Below are 26,478 nucleotides of genomic sequence, written 5' to 3'. Positions count from 1 at the left end.
ACAAGCGTTCGTCATCAGGAAAAAGAAATACCCCTACCAACGGTAATCCCTATTGAAGCACGCTGCCCCGTGTCGGCAGCATTTACATAATGTTGTATTTGAAAATCTGCTTCCACGCAGCACTAAGGCGGTAGCTATCCGAACGGTTAAAGTTATTTTGATTTCTTTCAATTTCGATAGATTCTCTAATTAGTATCGGCCAGTCGTAGCTAGTTTTTCACAAAACTTCAACATTATCAAAGTCAATTGAGTGTCCTTGTTGGCACGCGTGTTCTGCTACTGCTGACAGTTGCATTTGGGATAATTTAATATGTTTCTGATGTTCTTTTAGTCTCGTGCTGATCATTCGTCCTGTTTGCCCAACATAGCATGTATCACGCGTGCAGCTAATCCTGTACATCTTTTGTACCTGGTACAAAATATGTATTACCGAAGCTATCAACAGAACACACAGCTAGTTGTAATTACTAGCGAAACGTCGTACTCAGATTGTAAATGTTGTGGCTTGGCTCTCCAACACACCGGTTAGTGCTGTACTAGTACACTACACTACTATACACTACACTACTATACACTACACTATACACTATACTATACACTACACACTAGTGCTGTACTAGTGACGAATTGGCCACGTTCTGTTGACGTGACAACCCTTACTAGTTGGCTGTGTCGGGTGGTGTCGGGATTTAACGACACATTTATATATTTACGCGATCTAACCCAAACGCTTCTATTATGAACCACAGTCGAATGCTGTAGCGCCGCCTGGCGTCAACAAGTAAATACTGTACATCTTAATTCTAGATTTAAAGCTTTCGTGACTGCAAGGATTCATATTCTTAGTTTTTTTCGGTAAAGTCACGTAGGTAAAAATTTGTAATTAATAAAAGTAAAATAAAAGAAAAAATAAAAATCACGACGTTTCGGAGGCAACACAAGCTTCCGTCTTCAGGTGGAACCGTCACAGCAAGCGTGCTTTTTTTTTATCTTATTTTACTTTTATTTATTGTGTTGCCTCCGAAATTAATTGTGTTGCCTCCGAAACGTCGTGATTTTTATTTTATTTTACTTTTATTAATTTTAATTTTTTACCTACGTGACTTTACCGAAAAAACCTAAGAATATAAATACTGTACTCGTTTATCAGCCTCAATATTCTAAATCGCCTTAAAGGTAAACACACATAATATCTTAATAAACAAGTGGAGATGTTTCGGAGCGATACAAATCAATAATAAGAATCAGTCCTTGGTCAAGTTTTCTACTGCTGGATGAGGTTGTTTGACCATACTTCACCACTCTGGACAATGGGGAGGGGGACGTACCAAGGAGCGGTTCAGACATCACTGATAGAGTCTCGAGACTTCATGGAGAGGAGGCCGGTCACACAGACGTCCTGCCAAATTCACTCCGCTGGTTCCTCCACGCATTTTGTGGACGCAATCCGTACTGACGCTGACTGTCGTTTCGTCCACCACCACCACACTGCAGGTCACAACAACGCACTCATCCACTCACTCACCGACTCATTCAGCTGCTTATTAATCCACCCACTCGCCCACACTGCGTGTCACCTCACTCCTCTCTCAGCGTCGTCCCTCGCACTGCTCCACGCTGGAATCCCCTCCTCCCATCATCACCACCATCATCATCTCCATCATCACCACCATCATCATCTCCATCATCATCTCCATCAAATAAACCATTATCACCACCATCATCATCATCTTCATCATCACCACCATCATCATCATTACCTTCATCATCATCACCACCATCAACATCACCATCATTATCTCCATCATCGCCATCATCATCATCATCACCTTCTCTTCTCGCTCCAGTCAATATACTTGTTACACTCTTGCCGATTAAAACGTTTATAAGAGTGCTGTTTGTTCCTGGCCGCTTCACGTTTTGGGCCTGTACCCAGCAATAACTTCCATTCGATGGGACGATGTTGGTTCGGCTCTCGCTCGGCTCCAGTGACGCACCGCGCAGGCGATTGCTGCTCAATCTCGGTGACCAATGCCATGGATTTGTCATTGCCACGCGCTCTCATGAATATGTAAATCGCGCTCTCCAAAGATGAGCAGCTCGAGGCGCAGTCATGCAACGACCGGCTCACGCCATTGCTGGCGGAAAGAGCCTCCACTGGAAGCCGCTCTTCTCTTCTATGCAAACCAGACATACATCTCGCTACCGTGGGGATGCCGCCAGGGCGAGATGCTAACTATCTCGCCTAGTCTATAGAAGGTCGTGCGTTAGATCCCGACCCTGACGCATATTTTGAGTTTGCGTGTCTCTCGCTCCGTGGACGGGTGGATTTTTCTCCAGGTCCTCCGGGTTCTCCCTCCACACTCAGCATCAACATCACCACGAGTTTAGAGTATCTGGCTGCTTTACACTTCCACGCGATGATATCAGCCACTTTGTTGAGCTATCGTTTTTGATAGCCGGGTCGCTTCTGAAAAATAACGATGCAGCTCAGTGGGCCTTACCTGGTAAACATAATAAAGAATAGTTTAAAAGAGATGGGAGTAATTTCGATTTAAAGCTTTCGTGACTGCAGGGATTCATCTTCTTGGTTCTTTCGGTAAAGTCACGTAGAAGGGAAATAATAAAATAATAAAAATAAAACATAATAAAATAATTCTCACGACGTTTCGGCCACAACGCAAGCAGCCGTCCTCAGGTGAAGACCAGGTCTGTCGGGGAGACAGCGTCTGAATGAAACACCACCACGCTTGGAGCGTCTATTTAAGCTGGGTTGGAAGGGGGGAAGGGCGCCTTGACAAAATAATTTGCATATCAAGAGGAATTTAGCATATTTATGGGAAATGCAGGTATGTGATTAGTACTACTTGTGAAATGCGTAGGAGGTGGGCGGGGGTTTTCAAAGTCATATTATGCCCGTGCATTATGCAGGATTAGCAGCATCAAAGGGAGGGGATAGGGGTAGCATTAATAAAGGGAAGGAATGTTAATAGTATGTAGCTGCAGTAACTAAACAACCACGTAAAAAACTAAAGTATAAACTACATAGTATCATCAGTATACTAACTATACTTTCCAATAAGCTGAGCTATTAACAGTAAGTAATACATTACAATTCTATGTCGCAAAAAATATAATATGCTTCCAGCTAAACTTTTTTCCTTACATCACACGGGTCTACCCCATACTATATGCTGCCATAGACAAACCCAACATTAAATTATATACTGTATTACTATACACCACCCTATACCTTAGAATAATACATAGTGTAATATTACACTATGTATTATTCTATCCACCCTATTGTATATCACACTGCTGTATATTCACTATACAATTACGATACTATATATTGCCTTATACATTGTATTAAACATTACAATGTTATACTATTTATTATTATACAATCTGCTATACACTATACCATTGACCGTCGAGTGAAAGATACTAAGAGGAAGCAACGAAATATGTCAATGGGAGAGTGGTAGTAGGAGACTTGCAGCGGAGCAAAGAATCCATTCCCTGCGGAGAATACAAGATATATAGTCAATTCCGGTGAGTGGAACGCGGTCTTAAAGTCACCGTAAACGTGAACACAATCAGTTAAGATCTGAAATGGTTTATTACGTTCTTCCAATGATTGCTGAGCCAGAATCCATCTTCTCGGTTGAAATTGTCTCTGTGTTTGTATATGTGGATCGCCTCATGAACGAATCTCTCATGGTAGCCAGATGGCTTGCAGAGAACCTCTGTCTTGGAGAAGTCAATGTCATGTAAGCCCACTGAATTGTAACAGTGATCTGCCACGGCTGAGGTGTTTGTCCTACCGTGTTTCAGGTCTGCTTTATGTTCACGGATGCGGTCCGAGACATGTCGTTTGGTTTCTCCAACGTAACTGCTACCACAGAGGCAACTTAGACATACAGTACCCTGGCGTCTACAAACTAAGTAATCGATTTGTAATCGATTTGTGGGCGTAGGCATGATCCGGCCACGTCTGTCTCGTGAGACTGCATCACTCGACACAGCCGAAATAAGCTGGTTGTCACGTGGTGTACGAGCTTTGTCACGACTCACGGATTAAGATGGTGAGCGCCTGAGCCTCACTCACAGGTTGAGCTGAAGAGCGATTCTCAGAGCCAAATGTCACGTTGCTACATCTGGCCAGATCGTTTCGAGTGGCCTCGCGCAGACGCCAAAGATGTATCAATGTCCTTCCCCTCATTCTCTTATTATCTCTCTGCCGGCAAAGTTAGGCAGCGCATAGACACCAGAGCAGCGTCGTGATGTGGAGGAACATCCGAACATCGCCACCGGGCCCCCATGTCGAGCAGAGAGGGAATTTCACCTGCACCTTTCGTTTAAGCAAAGGCTGACTTACAAGCCAACAAGACACTGCATGTTGAAACCACTACAGAGGTTTTGCTGATGTTGAAATAATGCTGGTGAAGCAATGTGGCTGATGAGATGCGTATCATGCGTTGTTTTTGATGTTGAAGATCACGGTGGCGAGATGTGAAATACATCTCCTGGTATTCAGAAGGTTGTTTCCTGACGATGCCTGCTGCATATTTGGAGTTTGCGTGACTCTTTTCCCGTGGTCGCGTGGATTTGTCTCTGTGTCCTCCTGGGTTTCCCTCCAAATTTCATTATCGACATCACGCGTGTAGAGTGTTTGGCTGCTGTAAATGTCCACATGACGATAAGCCACTTCGTTGGGCTATCATTCGTGATAGCCACGTAGCTTCTGAAAACATATCTACGTAGCAGTTCAGTCGAGGGCCTTACGTGGTAAAATAAAAGTGATAGTTTATAGTGCAACAGCTCAGAGGAGGCCAATTCCCTGCCGGTCGATTGAGAGGTCGCAGCGCCTCCTGGCAGCCGTGCCGGGGTCACCTTCGTGGAGAATGGACCACCCCAGCGAGGGGTCGCCACTAGAGGGCGCGCAAACACCGCGCTCGGCAAGAGGCCGGCGCAGCGCGGCAACCGCTCGCCCCACGACGCTGCCCCAGGCAGAGGGAGCTGTCGGGAGCCCATTGTGACCGGAGTGGATTTGGGGATGCTCTTACAAATCGTCTTGGGCAGACGTCTTTGATGTAAGAATACCCACATTTTACCCCTACCACACGAGACTTTCCTTCTGCCAGACCACACCTCCGCTGGTGTCTATGACAACGGTAACGAAGGGGTTGTTCATTGCTGGCCGCCCGGCGCTTTGGGCTTGTGCGCAAACACCCCAATTCATCCGCATCACACTCGAGAACCCCGAGTTCATCGCAGCTCAGTCAGAACGAGTTTATGGGTCTCTGTTGGAGTCTATGGGTCTCTGTATTAGTGTATGGGTCTCTGTGGGAGTCTATGGGTCTCTTTGTGAGTCTATGGATCTCTGTATGAGTCTGTGGCTGTCTGTGTGAGTCTATGGGTCTATGTGTGAGTCTATGGGTCTCTGTGTAAGTATATGGGTCTCTGAGTCTATGGGTCTCTATCTGAGTCTATGGGTCTCTATCTGAGTCTATCAGTCTCTGTTAAAGTCTATGAGTCTCTGTGTGAGTCTACGGGTGTCTGTGTGAATCTATGGGTGTCTGTGTGAGTCTATGGGTCTCTGTGTAAGTATATGGGTCTCTGAGTCTATGGGTCTCTATCTGAGTCTATGGGTTCTCTGTGTGAGTCTATGGGTCTCTGTGTGAGGCTATGGGTCTCTGTGTGAGTCTATGGGTCTCTGCAAGTCTATGAGTCTCTGTGTGAGTCTATGGGTCTCTGTGTGGCAAGGCCCGACCTGGCCACGACAGTCCTCCCGTGTCCCCGCACCCCCTCCCCGCCCCAGTGTGTTGCTCCTTCCTGCGGCTGTCGCCAGATCAGCTATCGCAGCGAGACGGGTGACGCCCTCCTTGTGGGTCACGAACTTCTCACAGAGGCCAGTTAATTAGTGACTCGACTTCTCACCCACACACCCATCCACCCCTCCCCTCCCACTCACCCAACTATCCACCCACCCACCCCTCCCTCCATCCATCCATCTCTCGCATCCCATCCACACATCCCTCTTACCCAAGAGAGGGGGGGGGGGGGCGATGGAGTCCAGGCGGGACCGCTTCAGATATCCGATCACTTGCCACTGATGTGAGCCGTGATTCTAACTCAAAAGGCTTAGTGACGATTATGTGAACCGGTCCTAGGCCTCCCCTATATCGACTCAGCCTCAAATGAGTACCTGGTGCGATGTCTAAATATTGCCACTGTGCCGACCTTCACAGGTTCTACTCGCTAACGGCACTTGCCCCAACAGTCTATTATGCCTGCAAGGGGGATATTTGTATTTGTCTAGAGCCAAACACACACATGCGCGCACGCGTGTACAGGAAACATCACCGCTACACAATTCAGAGCAAAGTTTTAGTCAATGGGTCTCTGTGCGAGTGTTACGGGTGTCTGTGTGAGTAAATAAATCTCTGTGTGAGTCTATGGGTCTCTGTGTAAGTCTATGGGTCTGTGTGAGTCTATTGCTGTGTGAGTCTATGGGTCTCTATGTGAGTATATAAATCTCTGTGTGAGCCTATGGGTCTCTGTGTAAGTCTATGGGTCTGTGTGAGTCTACGGGTCTCTGTGTAAGTATGTGGGTCTCTTGAGTCTATGCGTCTCTGTGTGAGTCTATGGGTCTCTGTGTAAGTATATAGGTCTCTGAGTCTATGGGTCTCTATCTGAGTCTATGGGTTCTTTGTGTGAGTATATGGGTCTCTGCAAGTCTATGAGTCTCTGTGTGAGTCTACGGGTGTCTGTGTGAATCTATGGGTGTCTGTGTGAGTCTATGGGTCTCTGTGTAAGTATATAGGTCTCTGAGTCTATGGGTCTCTATCTGAGTCTATGGGTTCTCTATGTGAGTCTATGGGTCTCTGCAAGTCTATGAGTCTCTGTGTGAGTCTATGGGTCTCTGTGTGGCAAGGCCCGACCTGGCCACGACAGTCCTCCCGTGTCCCCGCACCCCCTCCCCGCCCCAGTGTGTTGCTCCTTCCTGCGGCTGTCGCCAGATCAGCTATCGCAGCGAGACGGGTGACGCCCTCCTTGTGGGTCACGAACTTCTCACAGAGGCCAGTTAATTAGTGACTCGACTTCTCACCCACACACCCATCCACCCCTCCCCTCCCACTCACCCAACTATCCACCCACCCACCTACCCCTCCCTCCATCCATCCATCTCTCGCATCCCAGCCACACATCCCTCCTACCCAAGAGAGGGGGGGGGGGCGATGGAGTCCAAGTGGGACCGATTCAGATACCCGATCACTTGCCACTAATGTGAGCCGTGATTCTAACTCAGAAAGCTGGAATCATGATCACCCCCTTGTGTATACGTGGGGAGCGGTAGCGCAGCGGTTAGCGCACTGCGCTACTAACCCGGCGACCCAAGTTCCATTTCCGCTCACGCCACCACCAGTGACGATTATGTGAACCGGTTCTGGGCCTCCCCTATATCGACTCAGCCTCAAATGAGTACCTGGTGCGATGTGTAAATATTGCCACTGTGCTGACCCTCACAGGTTCTACTCGCTAACGGCACTTGCCCCAACAGTCTATTATGTCTGCAAGGGGGACATTTGTACCGAGCGCCACACACACACATGCGCACGCACGTGTACAGGAAGCATCACCGCGACACAATTCAGAACAAAGTTTGCCTTCTGCTTTTACTGGCGTTCGCTTTACTGTGGAAAGCACGACCTGTTGTTACACACCCCACCACACAGCCGCCGTCAGAAATTGTCTGCGTGGCGGGCGACCGGAGAAAACGCTCGTGTGTGTGAGCGGGCAACACTCGAACCCGTACAGACGGGACAGGTGGAGCCCACCTGCGGATGTGCTTCAGGGGGGCTGGCCAAGCGGTGGTCAAACGCAGAGCGAGGAGACTCGGTGGGGAGGAGGTGTTGTTGTTGTTTGCGGCTTCATCTGTATTGTTGTTATTTAGGCGAGCTCGGCTATGCTGTGCAATGATAGAGCTGTTGAGGGTCTCACCAGCAGAAACCGGTCCAGAGGTTTCACTTGTGGTTGAAAATGATAGCACTCCCAGAAGGAATGCCGTGTGTGTGTGTGGCTCATGGGATGTGTAAAACCGTAACCGGGTGAATGAGTCGAGATAGAGGTTAGTGAAGGGGGGCCACGCGTCTGCTTAGTTTTGCTGCCCCTCCCTGGGGGGTGGGGGTCACGGGATCGTTAGCCATAGGTCATAGGTCACGTGAGGTTCATCGCCAGCAGCACCACCACCGTCGTGACCCCTGGCGCCCCGGTGGGAGCAGAGCCGTCACTCGGGCTCACGGTGTGAGCGACAGGCGATGGCGTGATTGACAGGTGACGGCATGATTGACAGGTGATGTGATTGACAGGTGATGTGATTGACAGACGATGTGATTGACAGGTCATGTGATTGACAGGCGGTGTGATTGACAGGTGGTGTGATTGACAGCTGGTGTGATTGACAGGTGACGGCATGATTGACAGGTGATGTGATTGACAGGCGATGTGATTGACAGGTCATGTGATTTACAGGCGGTGTGATTGACAGGGGGTGTGATTGACAGGTGGTGTGATTGACAGGCGATGTGATTGACAGGTGGTGTGATGGACAGGCGATGTGATTGATAGGTGGTGTGATTGACAGGCGATGTGATTGACAGGCGATGTGATTGACAGGTCATGTGATTGACAGGTGATGTGATTGACAGGTGGTGTGATTGACAGGCGGTGTGATTGACAGGTCATGTGATTGACAGGCGATGTGATTGACAGATCATGTGATTGACAGGTGATGTGATGGACAGGTGGTGTGATTGACAGGCGATGTGATTGACAGGTGATGTGATTGACAGGTGGTGTGATTGACAGGCGATGTGATTGACAGGTCATGTGATTGACAGGTGATGTGATGGACAGGTGGTGTGATTGACAGGCGATGTGATTGACAGGTGATGTGATTGACAGGTGGTGTGATTGACAGGCGATGTGATTGACAGGTCATGTGATTGACAGGTGGTGTGATTGACAGGTCATGTGATTGACAGGTGATGTGATTGACAGGTGGTGTGATTGACAGGCGGTGTGATTGAAAGGTCATGTGATTGACAGGCGGTGTGATTGACAGGCGGTGTGATTGACAGGTGACGGTGTGATTGACAGGCGGTGTGATTGACAGACGATGTGATTGACAGGCGGTGTGATTGACAGGTGGTGTGATTGACAGGAGGTGTGATTGACAGACGATGTGATTGACAGGTGATGTGATTGACAGGTGGTGTGATTTACAGGAGGTGTGATTGACAGGCGATGTGATTGACAGGCGGTGTGATTGACAGGCGATGTGATTGACAGGCGGTGTGATTGACAGGCGATGTGATTGACAGGTGATGTGATTGACAGGTGGTGTGATTGACAGGCGGTGTGATTGACAGGTGAGTGATTGACAGGTGAGTGATTGACAGGTGTTGTGATTGACAGGCGGTGTGATTGACAGGTGATGTGATTGACAGGCGGTGTGATTGACAGGTGGTGTGATTGACAGGTGGTGTGATTGACAGGTGAGTGATTGACAGGCGATGTGATTGACAGGTGATGTGATTGACAGGCGGTGTGATTGACAGGCGGTGTGATTGACAGGTGATGTGATTGACAGGCGGTGTGATTGACAGGTGAGTGATTGACAGGTAGTGTGATTGACAGGTGGTGTAATTGACAGGTGGTGTGATTGACAGGTGAGTGATTGACAGGTGGTGTGATTGACAGGTGGTGTGATTGACAGGCGGTGTGATTGACAGGCGATGTGATTGACAGGTGGTGTGATTGACAGGCGGTGTGATTGACAGGTCATGTGATTGACAGGAGACGGTGTGATTGACAGGGGACGGCGTTATTGACAGGCGATGTGATTGACAGGCGATGTGATTGACAGGTGAGTGATTGACAGGTGGTGTGATTGACAGGTCATGTGATTGACAGGAGACGGTGTGATTGACAGGGGACGGCGTTATTGACAGGCGATGTGATTGACAGGCGGTGTGATTGACAGGTCATGTGATTGACAGGAGGCGGTGTGATTGACAGGAGGCGGTGTGATTGACAGGGGACGGCGTTATTGACAGGCGATGTGATTGACAGGTGATGTGATTGACAGGGGACGCTTAGATCCAATCTCCTGGCGTGGCAGTTGAAACAACAGCGCGAGATTCACAACAACAAACCCCCTCCCCCAGACGCCTCCCCGCGTCCACCCCGCCGACTGACCGCGCTCGGCACCCCGCGGTTGGTCGAGTTGATCGGCAGCTCCGAACGAGCGTGGTGGGTAACGTGCGGGTCGCCCCCGGCCTGTGGCTCACTCTCAAGACCTCTTCTGCTTCTGCTTCCTCCAGGACCAGCTGCGGCCCAGCGGGGACGAGGTTGCCACGAAGACCCCGTGGAGCTGGCCCGCTAAGTGGTGGTGGTGCCGGCCCTCCCCGCCAGCAGGGGACGTGAGCCAGCAAAGTGTAGGCGCTGCGCCTGTACCTCGTGAGCGGACCCCACAGAGCCACGGGTGGTGGCGTCGATCTAAAACTGAACTATACACTCCTTCGTAAAATGTATAGCTCTTTGTTTCAGAAGCGGCCTGGCTATCACAACTTATAGTGCAACGAAGCGGCTTATCGTCACGTGGACATTTACAGCAGCCGACTAACTTTGAACGCGTGGTGATGTTGACTCGACATGTGGAGAGGAATCTCCAGAGGACACGGAGAAAAATCTACGCGACCACGGAGAGACACGCAGACTCAAAATATACAGCAGCAGGCGTCAGGGTCGCGATGGACCCCACGAGCTCCTGCGCGCCAGGCGAGGGAGTTAACATCTCGTCACCAGAGCGCCGCCTAACCTCTGGACTGGGCTCTGGGCTCTCGGGTTCCGCCAACGGCAGCGGACATCGGAGTGCTCCTGTGGAGTGCAGAGCTGAGGTTGTTGGCGTTCAACTGCCCCATCAGGCAGGGGCCTTCAGGAAAGAATGAAACCTCCCTGGGAAGCTGCTAGAACATCGCTCTCCCCGGCTCCCGATCCCGGCGATACATCTGTGCCTCGCCAATGTTCTTGTTCTGCAACTCCGAGCAGCTGTCACAGTTGCTGCTGATGCTGCACAAATTCTGCCTGAGTTGGACTCCTGCTGCTGTTGCCAGCGCTGGGATGGAGAATCTGACTCCCTTCCCTCAAGATACATGTCAACAGTTTCTGGGCACAGGCCCAAAGCGTCAAACGTTCAGCAACAAGCAGCACTATTAGAGGGTTGTAATTGGTAATTAGAGTTGACATTTGAATAGAATTGAGCAAGGTTCTTATTATTATTGTAATAGAATGGGGGACAGAGACGACGGGAGGACGGGACTCCAGAGTTTGGGCGAGTGAGTGGGTGAGTGGCAAAGTGGGTAGGTGAGATGTTGTGATTTGTCGTGTGGTGGTTGAGCACCACGTGGTGGTGGTGGTTGTGGTGGTGGTTGAGCATCACGTGGTGGTGGTGGTTGTGGTTGCACAGCGTGTGCTGGATGAGACGACTCAGTCAGCGTCTGTACGGACCGAGTCCTCAGCACGGGAGGAGGAAGCCAGCGGAGTGAAGTTCACGTGCACGGTGACCACGGCAGTAGCAGCGACAGAAGAGCGACAGGGAGGCGACTGTCTGCTTGTGAGTGACTGGCTATTTGACACTGTGAGAATCCCGTTGCATCACAGTTGGTCGGGAGGCTGGAGACCTGGGTCTGGAGGCTGAAGACCTGGGTCTGGATTCGAACCCAGTCTCTTGGGATCGAATCCATGCCACTGAGCCGCTGAGCCACCAGACACCGACATCAGCCCCCTCGTCTATCCCCCCGGGAGAGTCTCACCGAGTCTCGTGACTCTCGTCAAGTTGGTTGCAGCAGTCGGGGATGTGGGGTTGGTTGGCCGATGCCAGTTCCATTGTGGGTGTGGGGTTAGCTATGGGAGGAGGAAGCCCGTGAGGAAACAGGGGGGCGGGGGGGAGAACGTGCAGGCATTCTAAGGCGGGGCAATGTTCCAGAGGTCATCAGAGACGTAATCACCGGTGATAGCGGCACACAGAGGACTCTTATCCCGCAGCCGCACACTGCCAGGGGCGGGCGGGGGGGAGGAATTATTTCTCCCACCAGTGGTGCGTTAGATAGCAATTCTCACTCACCCCCTCACCACCAGTGGTGAGTAACAATTCACACAGCAAGATCAGCAGCGATCAGATTTGCGACAATTTACCTGAAGCTGCGCCAAGTATCGTCAGGACCAGCACCACAAAGTCAGAATCACGACACCTGAGAATCCTGTTTCATCACAACTCACTCTATGCGACTCTATGGGTCTCTGTACGAGTCTATGGGTCTTTGTGTGTGGCTATGGGTCTCTGTGAGTCTATTGGTCTTTGTGTGAGTCTATTGGTCTTTATGTGGGTCTGTATGTGAATCAATTGGTCTCTGTATGTCTATATGGGTGTCTATGTGAGTCTATGGATCTCTATGTGCGTCTATTGGTCTCTGTATGTCTATAGATGTTTACGTAAGTCTATGGGTCTCTATGTCAGTCTATGGGTTTCTATGATGGTCTATGGGTCTCTGTGATGGTCTATGGTGACCGGCCATTATGAACCGCCCACCCCTTTCCTCCTCCTGCACCCATCTCCCTACACTTTCACTCCCTTGTCCGGTATCTTCCCCCCCCCCTCTTCTGAGCGCTTATCATCATCATCATCGTCACCACCCATGTAGGCCAAGTTGTCGCTTCCATCTTCATCGTCGCCCTTCGCCCCGGCCAGGGTGGTGATGTCCGGGATGTCGCTGCGGTGCCAGCGACACCGGATGAGGCGGTAGAGGGCGACTCCCGGAATGAAGAGACAAGGCAGGGCGACGAGCAGGACGATGATGAAGATCATCCAGGCCGGGTAGGGGAGCTGCTCCTTCTGCGGGAAGTCAGACTGCAACCGCCCGGCGATGAACGTGCAGAAAGGTGGAGAGAGAGAGAGGGAGAGACAGAGAGATGCAGAGAGAGAGTGGCAGAAGCAGAGAGAGATACAGAAAGACACTCGTGTAAACCTCTTTCCACTGGCACATCTGAGCTGAAACAGAACCAAACTGTGCTACACACGCCGGCGTCAGGAGTAATGCGATCTCAATTGGGGCCAAGCAGGGCCAGGGGCAGGGCTGATGGCGCGTTCTACGCGTGTGACGTTGGTTAGTATGCAGTGAGCACGAGCCACCTCCCGGTGTTACCCCCCCGGCGCGACTGTGCCACCCCCACGGCATCACCTTCTGCCTTCTCTGTCCATCATGGCCGACAAACGAACAATAGAAACGGCCTACGAGCGAATCACCGACCACGCAGATGTCAGCCAATCACACGGCGCTGTGCTAGCCAATGGGATTACTCGATCGGTGGATCTCTTGCCAATGAATCCACGCAGTGATTAACCATCGGTGAATCGATGCTCTAACGTTGCTGTCGGCTCGACTGTGAGCAGAATCAATAATGCAGACACCTCGATTCGGGCTCCACAAGACCAGGCATGGGCATAGACACGCCCCCACGAGGCAATGCCACGCCTACTTTCTTCTACATATGGGTAGTTCGCCAAATGGTGATTTTGTGGGGTGTCTGGTTTGAGTTTTGTCTCACAGCGCTGCAGGGCTCCCTGCTCGCTCCTGGGGAGGTTAGCGGTTCGACTCCACGGCCACCCTGGACACTACTGTAGTGCGCGTACAGTAGACTCTCCATTATCTGCACGAAGGACGACCGCAAATAATTCAGAATAATTGAAAATCGCGTATTTTCCAACAATATCCATTTCAGCGGGTCTCTAGGCCAAAAACTACTAATATAGGTAAAAATTATGTTTAAGTTAATAAAATGTAATTTGTTAATGAACAAAACTAAAAACGTTTGAAAATAATTGACCGATCGATGCGCGTGCTCAGTGATAACACTTTCCTGCTCCCGCGCAGCAGAAGACTGCGCCCACTAAGTGGACAGCAGCAGGGCCACGCCACTCAACATCAATCGGACTCCGCCTACGGTTATAGAGATATGCAACTACTGTACTGTAGAGTGGATTTCGGAATAATTGGAGCAGATATTTGTTCGGTGTAAGCACGTGACTTGTAGTAAACATTCCCAAGAATAACAATGTGTAACCGTTATTAGATTATTAATTTGGGCTTAAGGGAAAATCTATTAGTCATCAATTTACGTCAAAATCTCAGGTGTGCGGTTAATCCGCAAGTTGGATAAACCAAACGCGGATAATCGAGAGTCCACTGCACTCACTGTAACAGGACCACGACTGCCGCTACTTCCACGCGCCGTCCGCATCACTCCCAGCGGACGTTAAAAACCCCGTGACGTCCTTCACAAGAGGAGTGCCACTGTGTGCCGGCGGCATCGTCACGGTAAACAATTTTAAGAATGACACCGCAGGTGACTCAATTGGGATCGCACGGCAGCAACGTCACCCCCTACTGGAGCACCGCAGAGCTCGGGCAATGGCTGTTAGCGCCGGTCCTGGCTCTCTACCCGCTCGTCATTGTTACGTGATAGGCGACACGACAACACGTAACAGTGACACGTGACGTCACCAGAGGCAGTGCCATGTGGCGTCTGCCATTGACCAAAACGTCGTCTATGAGATACTTTTTCTTGTTAACAACGGCCACCGTTTGCCGCTAAGTGGTGGTGACGTTACCACGGCGATCGTGACAAGCTAGGTGTGCTCTGAGCTCTTCGCGTGATGTGTTAAAAGCCCGTTGCTGGCAGGAAGTCACGGCACAGTCCCAGGTGACGTGGGCTGACCGACGAACACGCCAAGCTCCGTCACGTGCGCTCGCGTGACCGCGGTCGATCGACGGAGTGGCCGGTTACTGTCCAGCAGCGGAGTACACGTGACTCACAAACTTGGGGTTCCAGGACTCGTAGGTGAGCGGGGTCTGGGTCTGCACGACGATGTAGGCGACGAAGACGACGACGAGCAGCAGGGGGCTGATGAAGCGCCACGTCACCATCCAGTAGTAGTTGGGCTTCCTCCCCGTCATGAATTTGAGGTCGCTGCTGAACCTGGATGCAAAGGTCATCGGGGTCATCGTGACGCGAGCGACCCCCACCACTCGTACCGTGTGTAGCTGTGTCTCTATCGCAGTCTCCTGCTTCTCACTGGCTCTTGCTCTCTTGTCTGCCTCAGTCTCCCTGTCTATCTCATTGCCTCTCTCCCTCCTTGTTTCCCTGTCTCTCTGCCTCTCTCGCTCTCTCTGTCTCTCTCTCGGCCTTTCTGTCTCTCTCCCTTTACCTCCCTCTCACTGTCTCTCTCTGCCTCAGTCTTGACAGTAATAGTGATGTCATTCTATCACCATCATGATCGTCATCCAGGCATGGTCAGCCCACTGCTGGATGGAGGCCTGCATTCCTCTCAAAATCAGAATATCTATCCTGGAGAAATCCGATGAGCTATGAAGCTCTTTTTCACAGATGTCCAGTAGGGGTACGTCAGAAAGTTACATGAAACAATACAAATACTGTAACGATAGGAGTGCAAAGTATAGGAAAGGTAAGCAAATCACTAACATATAAATAAATAATCTAAAGCTAAACCATTTTTTATAAATCCTTTATATTAAGTTCGCTTGCTTGCTTACGACCGTGTAAATCTTACGGTCGTTTTTTAACCCACTTCCCGTGATCCAATCGAGCTGACATTTTCCACACAGACTCGTTGTGCGTGACAATTAATGTTCGTGAAATTTTTTTTCCAAAATGTTACACTTTTTAGCCCAAAAAAATGTATTTGACATTTATTCAAATATAACTCATTTATGGCTTTGGCTGAACGTCAGTGTAGGAGCCCAGAGCGTGACACCTCCACAGGCCCTGGCGGAGTAGTGCAATTGGTAGGGCCCACGCTTCCCATGCCAAAGGTCGCGGGATCGATCCCCGCGTCCTCCACAGGCGAATATATTTGTAAATCCTTTATTAAATCCTTTATATTAAGTTCACTTGCTTGCTTACGACCGTGCAAATCTTTCGGTCGTTTTTTAACCCACTTCCCGTGATCCAATCGAGCTGACATTTTGCACACATACTCGTTGTGCGTGACAATTAATGTTCGTGAAAAATTTTCTCCAAAATTTTTCACTTTTTAGGACAAAAATATTATAAAAAGTGAAAAATTTTCTCCAAAATTTTTCACTTTTTAGGACAAAAATATTATATTTAATTACCAATTGCTTAATGGTGGCATGCAATCATCTGACCCATAGGTGGCAGCCATCTCAAGCCAGAGGACGAGAGGACTCTAGCCACCACGCATATTAAGGATTTATAGTGAAAACCTTTGTTTTTACGGGTTATACTTGTTATCTTACCAGATACGGCTCACTGAGCTATATAGCTCATTTTTAGCACCGACCTGGCCACAAATGATTGCTCAACGAAGTGGCTTATCACGTGGAAATTTATAGCAGCCAAATAATCTAAATGCGTGATGTGGATTCTAAATGTGGAAGGAAAAACCGGAGGACCCGGAGAAAAATCCACACGACCATAGGGAGAACATGCAAACTACAAATATTCAGCAGGCGTCAGGATCGGGATCTAACCCCTGACCTCTTGCACACCAGGCGAGGAAGATGACATCACGTCACCGTGGCGCCCCTTGAATATAAAATAAATAAACTATATAAGTTATAATTGCACAAGTACATCAGTTCGCAAGCTTGGGCAAGGCAACAAACCGAGAGCAAGAACAGTCCCAGACCACACCAAGACAACACAATCCCTCAATGAAAGTGAACGTTAGAATGTTACCATCGACACACGGGTAAGGACCACAGTGACACATCATACTGCCAAATGTGGCTCTATCCAGCACGAATGTTCTAATTTAGAATATTCCTTGAAGGAAGATGTATGATGTTACGGAAGGAAACGAGGTTGTTGTTCCAAAGCGTTGGTGCTGCAATGGCAAAGGCGTTGTCACCGATTCAAATTCTTGTTCTTGGGATAGTTAAAAGGCAATTATATGGATATCTTAACTTTCATGGGTTTGACAATGGGGTTCATGAATTAGCTAAGCATAGCACAGATTTTCCAAAAGGAATTCATGGATGAACAAGGCGCAATGAAGACGTATTCTTGCATCGAGTGATTTGAGATTGGATTGAAAGTAGAGGTCGCAACGGCGGGTCCCGTCCAGAGTAAATCGAAGAGCAAAATGATGAAGCGGCTCGGGTCTGTTGAGTGATTCACTCGCAGCTGATCTGTAAGCAGCGTCACGGCAGCCAAACCGAGTGGGAGAATGATCATCGCTTCAACAATCTGCGATCCACCCAGGAGAGCGCAGCCGCTCCTCACACGGGGAACTGTCTCCACCGTCGCTCCGTCTCCCAACCCGCGGGGGTTGGTGGGTCACCACCCTCGCTCCCGGGACGCTCTCGACCTCCCCTGCCCCGCGTGGGGGGTTCGGTGCGGCGTGGTGGTGTGTGGAAGGGGTGTGGGTGCTGGGGCCAGTGTGGTGGGGGCGGTGTGGTGGGGTGTGGTGGGGGGCTGTGTGGTGGGGGGTTCGGTGTGGTGGGGTGTGGTGGGGGGCTGTGTGGTGGGGGGTTCGGTGTGGGGTGGTGGTGTGTGGAAGGGGTGTGGTGGGGGGCTGTGTGGTGGGGGCGGTGTGGTGGGGTGTGGTGGGGGGCTGTGTGGTGGGGGGTTCGGTGTGGGGTGGTGGTGTGTGGAAGGGGTGTGGGTGCTGGGGCCAGTGTGGTGGGGGCGGTGTGGTGGGTGTGGTGGGGGGCTGTGTGGTGGGGGGTTCGGTGTGGGGTGGTGGTGTGTGGAAGGGGTGTGGGTGCTGGGGCCAGTGTGGTGGGGGCGGTGTGGTGGGGTGTGGTGGGGGGCTGTGTGGTGGGGGGTTCGGTGTGGGGTGGTGCCGTGCGGGGAGTGTGGTGGGATGCGGGGGCGGGGTGGGGGATAAAAAGTCCCCGCCTGGTCTCCGCCACGCAGACGGCGGCGTCTGGCACAGACCGCAACACGCTCACAAACACTCGCACTCCCGTCTACACTCACAAACACTCACAAACACTCACAAACACTCGCACTCCCGTCTACACTCACAAACACTCGCACTCCCGTCTACACTCACAAACACTCACAAACACTCGCACTCCCGTCTACACTCACAAACACTCACAAACACTCGCACTCCCGTCTACACTCACAAACACTCACAAACACTCGTACACTCACACCCCCATCAGAAACACGCTCACAAACACTCACAAATACTCACACACTCACCTCTACACTCACAAACACTCACACTCACCTCCACACTCACACACCCATCAACAACACAGTCACACACTCACACACTCACCTCTACCCTCACACACCCATCAGAAACACGCTCACAAACACTCACACTCACCTCTACACTCGCACACCCATCAGAAACACACTCACAAACACTCGCACTCACCTCTACCCTCACACACCCATCAGAAACACGCTCACAAACACTCACAAACACTCACACACTCACCTCTACACTCACACACCCATCAGTAACACACTCACAAACACTCACACTCACCTCTACACTCGCACACCCATCAGAAACACGCTCACAAACACTCACACTCACCTCTACACTCGCACACCCATCAGTAACACGCTCACAAACACTCGCACACTCACACACTCACACACCCATCAGAAACACGCTCACAAACACTCACCTCTACACTCACACCCCCATCAGAAACACGCTCACAAACACTCACACTCACCTCTACACTCGCACACCCATCAGTAACACGCTCACAAACACTCACACTCACCTCTACCCTCACACACCCATCAGTAACACGCTCACAAACACTCACAAACACTCGCACACTCACACACTCACACACCCATCAGAAACACGCTCACAAACACTCACACTCACCTCTACACTCACACCCCCATCAGAAACACGCTCACAAACACTCACAAATACTCACACACTCACCTCTACACTCACAAACACTCACACTCACCTCCACACTCACACACCCATCAACAACACAGTCACGCACTCACCTCTACCCTCACACACCCATCAGAAACACGCTCACAAACACTCACACTCACCTCTACACTCGCACACCCATCAGTAACACGCTCACAAACACTCACACTCACCTCTACCCTCACACACCCATCAGAAACACGCTCACAAACACTCACACTCACCTCTACACTCGCACACCCATCAGAAACACGCTCACAAACACTCACACTCACCTCTACACTCGCACACCCATCAGAAAGACGCTCACAAACACTCACACTCACCTCTACACTCGCACACCCATCAGAAACACGCTCACAAACACTCACACTCACCTTTACACTCGCACACCCATCAGAAACACGCTCACAAACACTCACCCTCACCTCTACACTCGCACACCCATCAGTAACACGCTCACAAACACTCACACTCACCTCTACCCTCACACACCCATCAGAAACACGCTCACAAACACTCACACTCACCTTTACACTCGCACACCCATCAGAAACACGCTCACAAACACTCACACTCACCTCTACCCTCACACACCCATCAGAAACACGCTCACAAACGCTCACACTCACCTCTACACTCGCACACCCATCAACAACACAGTCACGCACTCACCTCTACCCTCACACACCCATCAGAAACACGCTCACAAACACTCACACTCACCTCTACACTCGCACACCCATCAGTAACACGCTCACAAACACTCACACTCACCTCTACCCTCACACACCCATCAGAAACACGCTCACAAACACTCACACTCACCTCTACACTCGCACACCCATCAGAAACACGCTCACAAACACTCACACTCACCTCTACACTCGCACACCCATCAGAAAGACGCTCACAAACACTCACACTCACCTCTACCCTCACACACCCATCAGAAACACGCTCACAAACACTCACAAACACTCACACACTCACCTCTACACTCACACACCCATTAGTAACACACTCACAAACACTCACACTCACCTCTACACTCGCACACCCATCAGAAACACGCTCACAAACACTCACACTCACCTCTACACTCGCACACCCATCAGTAACACGCTCACAAACACTCACAAACACTCGCACACTCACACACTCACACACCCATCAGGAACACGCTCACAAACACTCACCTCTACACTCACACCCCCATCAGAAACACGCTCACAAACACTCACACTCACCTCTACACTCGCACACCCATCAGTAACACGCTCACAAACACTCACACTCACCTCTACCCTCACACACCCATCAGTAACACGCTCACAAACACTCACAAACACTCGCACACTCACACACTCACACACCCATCAGAAACACGCTCACAAACACTCACACTCACCTCTACACTCACACCCCCATCAGAAACACGCTCACAAACACTCACAAATACTCACACACTCACCTCTACACTCACAAACACTCACACTCACCTCCACACTCACACACCCATCAACAACACAGTCACGCACTCACCTCTACCCTCACACACCCATCAGAAACACGCTCACAAACACTCACACTCACCTCTACACTCGCACACCCATCAGTAACACGCTCACAAACACTCACACTCACCTCTACCCTCACACACCCATCAGTAACACGCTCACAAACACTCACACTCACCTCTACACTCGCACACCCATCAGAAACACGCTCACAAACACTCACACTCACCTCTACACTCGCACACCCATCAGAAAGACGCTCACAAACACTCACACTCACCTCTACACTCGCACACCCATCAGAAACACGCTCACAAACACTCACACTCACCTTTACACTCGCACACCCATCAGAAACACGCTCACAAACACTCACACTCACCTCTACACTCGCACACCCATCAGTAACACGCTCACAAACACTCACACTCACCTCTACCCTCACACACCCATCAGAAACACGCTCACAAACACTCACACTCACCTTTACACTCGCACACCCATCAGAAACACGCTCACAAACACTCACACTCACCTCTACCCTCACACACCCATCAGAAACACGCTCACAAACACTCACACTCACCTCTACACTCGCACACCCATCAACAACACAGTCACGCACTCACCTCTACCCTCACACACCCATCAGAAACACGCTCACAAACACTCACACTCACCTCTACACTCGCACACCCATCAGTAACACGCTCACAAACACTCACACTCACCTCTACCCTCACACACCCATCAGAAACACGCTCACAAACACTCACACTCACCTCTACACTCGCACACCCATCAGAAACACGCTCACAAACACTCACACTCACCTCTACACTCGCACACCCATCAGAAAGACGCTCACAAACACTCACACTCACCTCTACACTCGCACACCCATCAGAAACACGCTCACAAACACTCACACTCACCTTTACACTCGCACACCCATCAGAAACACGCTCACAAACACTCACACTCACCTCTACACTCGCACACCCATCAGTAACACGCTCACAAACACTCACACTCACCTCTACCCTCACACACCCATCAGAAACACGCTCACAAACACTCACACTCACCTTTACACTCGCACACCCATCAGAAACACGCTCACAAACACTCACACTCACCTCTACCCTCACACACCCATCAGAAACACGCTCACAAACACTCACACTCACCTCTACACTCGCACACCCATCAGAAACACGCTCACAAACACTCACTCACCTTTACACTCGCACACCCATCAGAAACACGCTCACAAACACTCACACTCACCTCTACACTCGCACACCCATCAGAAACACGCTCACAAACACTCACACTCACCTTTACACTCGCACACCCATCAGAAACACGCTCACAAACACTCACACTCACCTCTACCCGCACACACCCATCAGAAACACGCTCACAAACACTCACAAACACTCACACACTCACCTCTACACTCACACACCCATCAGAAACACACTCACAAACACTCACACTCACCTCTACACTCGCACACCCATCAGTAACACGCTCACAAACACTCACCTCTACACTCGCACACCCATCAGAAACACGCTCACAAACACTCACACTCACCTCTACACTCGCACACCCATTAGAAACACGCTCACAAACACTCACACTCACCTCTACACTCGCACACCCATCAGTAACACGCTCACAAACACTCACACTCACCTCTACACTCGCACACCCATCAGTAACACGCTCACAAACACTCACACTCACCTCTACACTCGCACACCCATCAGAAACACGCTCACAAACACTCACACTCACCTCTACACTCGCACACCCATCAGTAACACGCTCACAAACACTCACACTCACCTCTACACTCGCACACCCATCAGTAACACGCTCACAAACACTCACACTCACCTCTACCCTCACACACCCATCAGAAACACGCTCACAAACACTCACACTCACCTCTACACTCGCACACCCATCAGAAACACGCTCACAAACACTCACACTCACCTCTACCCTCACACACCCATCAGAAACACGCTCACAAACACTCACTCACCTTTACACTCGCACACCCATCAGAAACACGCTCACAAACACTCACACTCACCTCTACACTCGCACACCCATCAGAAACACGCTCACAAACACTCACACTCACCTTTACACTCGCACACCCATCAGAAACACGCTCACAAACACTCACACTCACCTCTACCCGCACACACCCATCAGAAACACGCTCACAAACACTCACAAACACTCACACACTCACCTCTACACTCACACACCCATCAGAAACACACTCACAAACACTCACACTCACCTCTACACTCGCACACCCATCAGTAACACGCTCACAAACACTCACACTCACCTCTACCCTCACACACCCATCAGGAACACGCTCACAAACACTCACACTCACCTCTACCCTCACACACCCATCAGGAACACGCTCACAAACACTCACACTCACCTCTACCCGCACACACCCATCAGAAACACGCTCACAAACACTCACAAACACTCACACTCACCTCTACACTCGCACACCCATCAGAAACACGCTCACAAACACTCACACTCACCTCTACCCTCACACACCCATCAGAAACACGCTCACAAACACTCACACTCACCTCTACCCTCACACACCCATCAGAAACACGCTCACAAACACTCACACTCACATCTACACTCGCACACCCATCAGTAACACGCTCACAAACACTCACACTCACCTCTACCCTCACACACCCATCAGAAACACGCTCACAAACACTCACACTCACCTCTACCCTCACACACCCATCAGAAACACGCTCACAAACACTCACACTCACCTCTACACTCGCACACCCATCAGTAACACGCTCACAAACACTCACACTCACCTCTACACTCGCACACCCATCAGTAACACGCTCACAAACACTCACACTCACCTCTACACTCGCACACCCATCAGAAACACGCTCACAAACACTCACACTCACCTCTACCCTCACACACCCATCAGTAACACGCTCACAAACACTCACACTCACCTCTACACTCACACACCCATCAACAACACAGTCACACACTCACACACTCACCTCTACACTCGCACACCCATCAGTAACACGCTCACAAACACTCACAAATACTCACACACTCACCTCCACACTCACACACCCATCAACAACACAGTCACACACTCACACACTCACCTCTACCCTCACACACCCATCAGTAACACGCTCACAAACACTCACACTCACCTCTACACTCGCACACCCATCAGAAACACGCTCACAAACACTCACACTCACCTCTACACTCGCACACCCATCAGGAACACGCTCACAAACACTCACACTCACCTCTACACTCACACACCCATCAGCAACACGCTCACCTCTACCCTCACCTCGACCCTCACGCACATATAAACACTTGTACACTCACCTGTACACTCACTACTACCTATATATACACACACACACATAGACAAAGACTCCCCGTGTAGCCTTAACAGACTGTTGGGGCAAGTGCTGTTAGCGAATGACACCGATGAAGGCCGGCACGGCACACGAGGGGGTGGGTCGCCAGCACCACGCCCGATAAACCTACACACACACAACTATAACACAGCCATAAATTGGCACATACTCTCACACACAGACCCATAAACACAACAGCCGCCATCAAATGGCAGAGACGTCACCCCGGCACTTGAGCCAAGTGCACTTTGGGGTCATTGCGCAAAGTGCCGAAGGCTCGCCAGCAGGTCACGGGATAGACCCAGCAGGTGCCATGGGTCGATGAGTGGCTGATGCACCACCTGTGCTCCCTCCTGTACCAACTTGCACTGTTTTAGCCGCTCGGCGCTCCGCTCGTTGTTGTGAGCGTCGCTCCTCTGCCCTCTGCTGTTGCTGGGGGGCGACAGCCTCCAACTGCCCAGTAGCGACATCCTTCACGAGCCTCCCCCATAAAGGCCGATATTGACACCATTGGCAAGTCCACTCAGCTCCACGTCCTTCTGTACCGCATCATTCCATCTCTTCTCCAGTCCATGCCGCGTCCGTTTAGCCCCCTCTATGCGGCTAAACAGAAGCTGCTTGGGCATGCGTTGGCTGGGCTTGCGGGCTTCGTGACCCAGCCAACGCAGCCTCGCCTACTCGGGGAGCTCACCGATGGAACTTTATTAAGATCTTTCCAGAATCTGAGCTCCTCACACAATCCAGCGTGGTTAAACCCTGAATGGATCGTAGTCAGGCCAGCCTGAATATTTTAAATAGGTGGAGATGTTACTTTAAAGGGCCCCACGTTTCGCAAGCATAGAGAAGGGAGTATTATGAATAGAGAAGGGGGGGCAAAACTGTGGCCAATAAGACCCTACACTTCATGTGGAGCGACATAAACATACTCATAAACACATACACCTGTACGAACACACACACACTCATAAACACACCAAAGACCAAGATTTCTGAAAAGTGACCACCTATTCGAGTTTCGCATGATTGACGAGGGGGTGGGTGTCTACACATCGCAACAGGTACTAATCCAAGGCTGAGCCGACCGAGGGACACCCACGACCCGTTCATAGATTCACCACCGATGTTGGCCCTCAATGGGACTGGAACTCGGGTAGCCGGGTTCTTAGCGCAGACAAACATACACACACACACAAGACAAAGGTCCCCTGTGTAGCCTTAACCATACTTTTGGTGGAGTACTTGAGCCGCACCTAGAAAGGTCGACACAGTACACGACGGGGTGGGTGGCCAGTGCCTGTTCCCAAAAGTATGTTAAGGCGATAAGGGGAATCTTTACCTTTATCTTGTCTAAAGTTACACAAACATTGGAAAGTGCTTCTGGTATCACACCGGCTAGCTGCCTTTGTCGCACTAGTGGTGATATTTACACACCGCACCGAGAACACACTGGTCTGCAATTTCTTAGATGTGATCTGCTTCCGAGGTTAAATGTGCTGTATATTATGGCTTTTGACGTGCTGAATTAAAATATGACAATTAAAACAACTGATTGGCTACTGTTCCCAAGATATTTCAGTTTTTACATTTTATATTGTGTAGATAGTAGAGTTTCTCATAAATTGTAAACCGAGGTCTTTTCATGTGTTTATGGTTGCTTAATATGATAACATGTCACCTGTCCTGTTCATGTAACACTTTAAAAGTCAGCAAAAGGGTTATATAAATAGAATGTATTATGAAACAAAAGGCAAAAAACGATTATGTATATATAAAAGGATATTATTTAGTCCTTATTCAGTGTCTACTCGGCGCTTCTTGGCTTGTCTCTTGTATTCATTAAATGGAGCATCTCTTGTCACTGTCCAGCCATAGTCTGCAAGCATTGATGGGCTCCATTTGCCCTGAGAGCGTTTCTCCATCGTTGCAATGTCCTGCTGAAATCGCTCGCCACGCTCTTCGCTCACTGCTCCGCAGTTCAGTGGAAAAAATCTGGATGAGAGTGCAAAAAATGTATCTTTAGTGACATGTTGCAACCAAGGCTTTTGTATGCCTTGAGGAGGTTTTCCACCAACTCCCTGTAGTTGTCTGCCTTGTTGTTTCCGAGAAAATGTGTTGCCACTTACTGGAAGGCTTTCCATTCCTTGCCACGCAGTGCACTGTCAACTGCCTCATCTCGAAGAAGTTCACGAATCTGAGGACCAACAAAACACCTTCCTTTATCTTAGCTTCACTTAACCTTGAAATTTGTCCACGGAGGTACTTGAAAGCTGCTTTTGTTTTGTCCATGGCTTCGACAAGGTTCTTCATCAGGCCCAGCTTGATGTGTAAGGGTGGTAACACAATCTTCCTTGATTCAACAAGTGGTGGATGCTGAACACTTTTCCTCCCAGGTTCCAATGACTGTCAGAGTGGCCAATCTATCTTAATG

At 50.2% G+C, this 26,478-nt stretch overlaps 1 protein-coding gene across 1 annotated transcript in view; it reads right to left on the bottom strand.

Moving 5' to 3' along the window:
- Window positions 1-12,247: 12,247 nt before the first annotated feature.
- Window positions 12,248-26,478, bottom strand: part of LOC133355979 (sodium-dependent neutral amino acid transporter B(0)AT3-like) — a 54,277-nt gene continuing 40,046 nt past the window's right edge. Inside the window, exons 12-13 of the mRNA XM_061573448.1 lie at window positions 14,946-15,108; window positions 12,248-12,979 (exon numbers count right to left, since the gene is read on the bottom strand). Coding sequence (XP_061429432.1) covers window positions 12,689-12,979; window positions 14,946-15,108 — 454 coding nt within the window. The 3' untranslated portion in view covers window positions 12,248-12,688. The remainder of the gene's footprint in view (window positions 12,980-14,945; window positions 15,109-26,478) is intronic.

Source organism: Lethenteron reissneri, chromosome 52 (genome assembly GCF_015708825.2).
Source record: "Lethenteron reissneri isolate LAM-NWPU_2019-01 chromosome 52, ASM1570882v1, whole genome shotgun sequence".
In the NCBI taxonomy this organism is placed as follows: domain Eukaryota; kingdom Metazoa; phylum Chordata; class Hyperoartia; order Petromyzontiformes; family Petromyzontidae; genus Lethenteron; species Lethenteron reissneri.
This window is presented reverse-complemented; position numbering and strand designations above follow the sequence as displayed.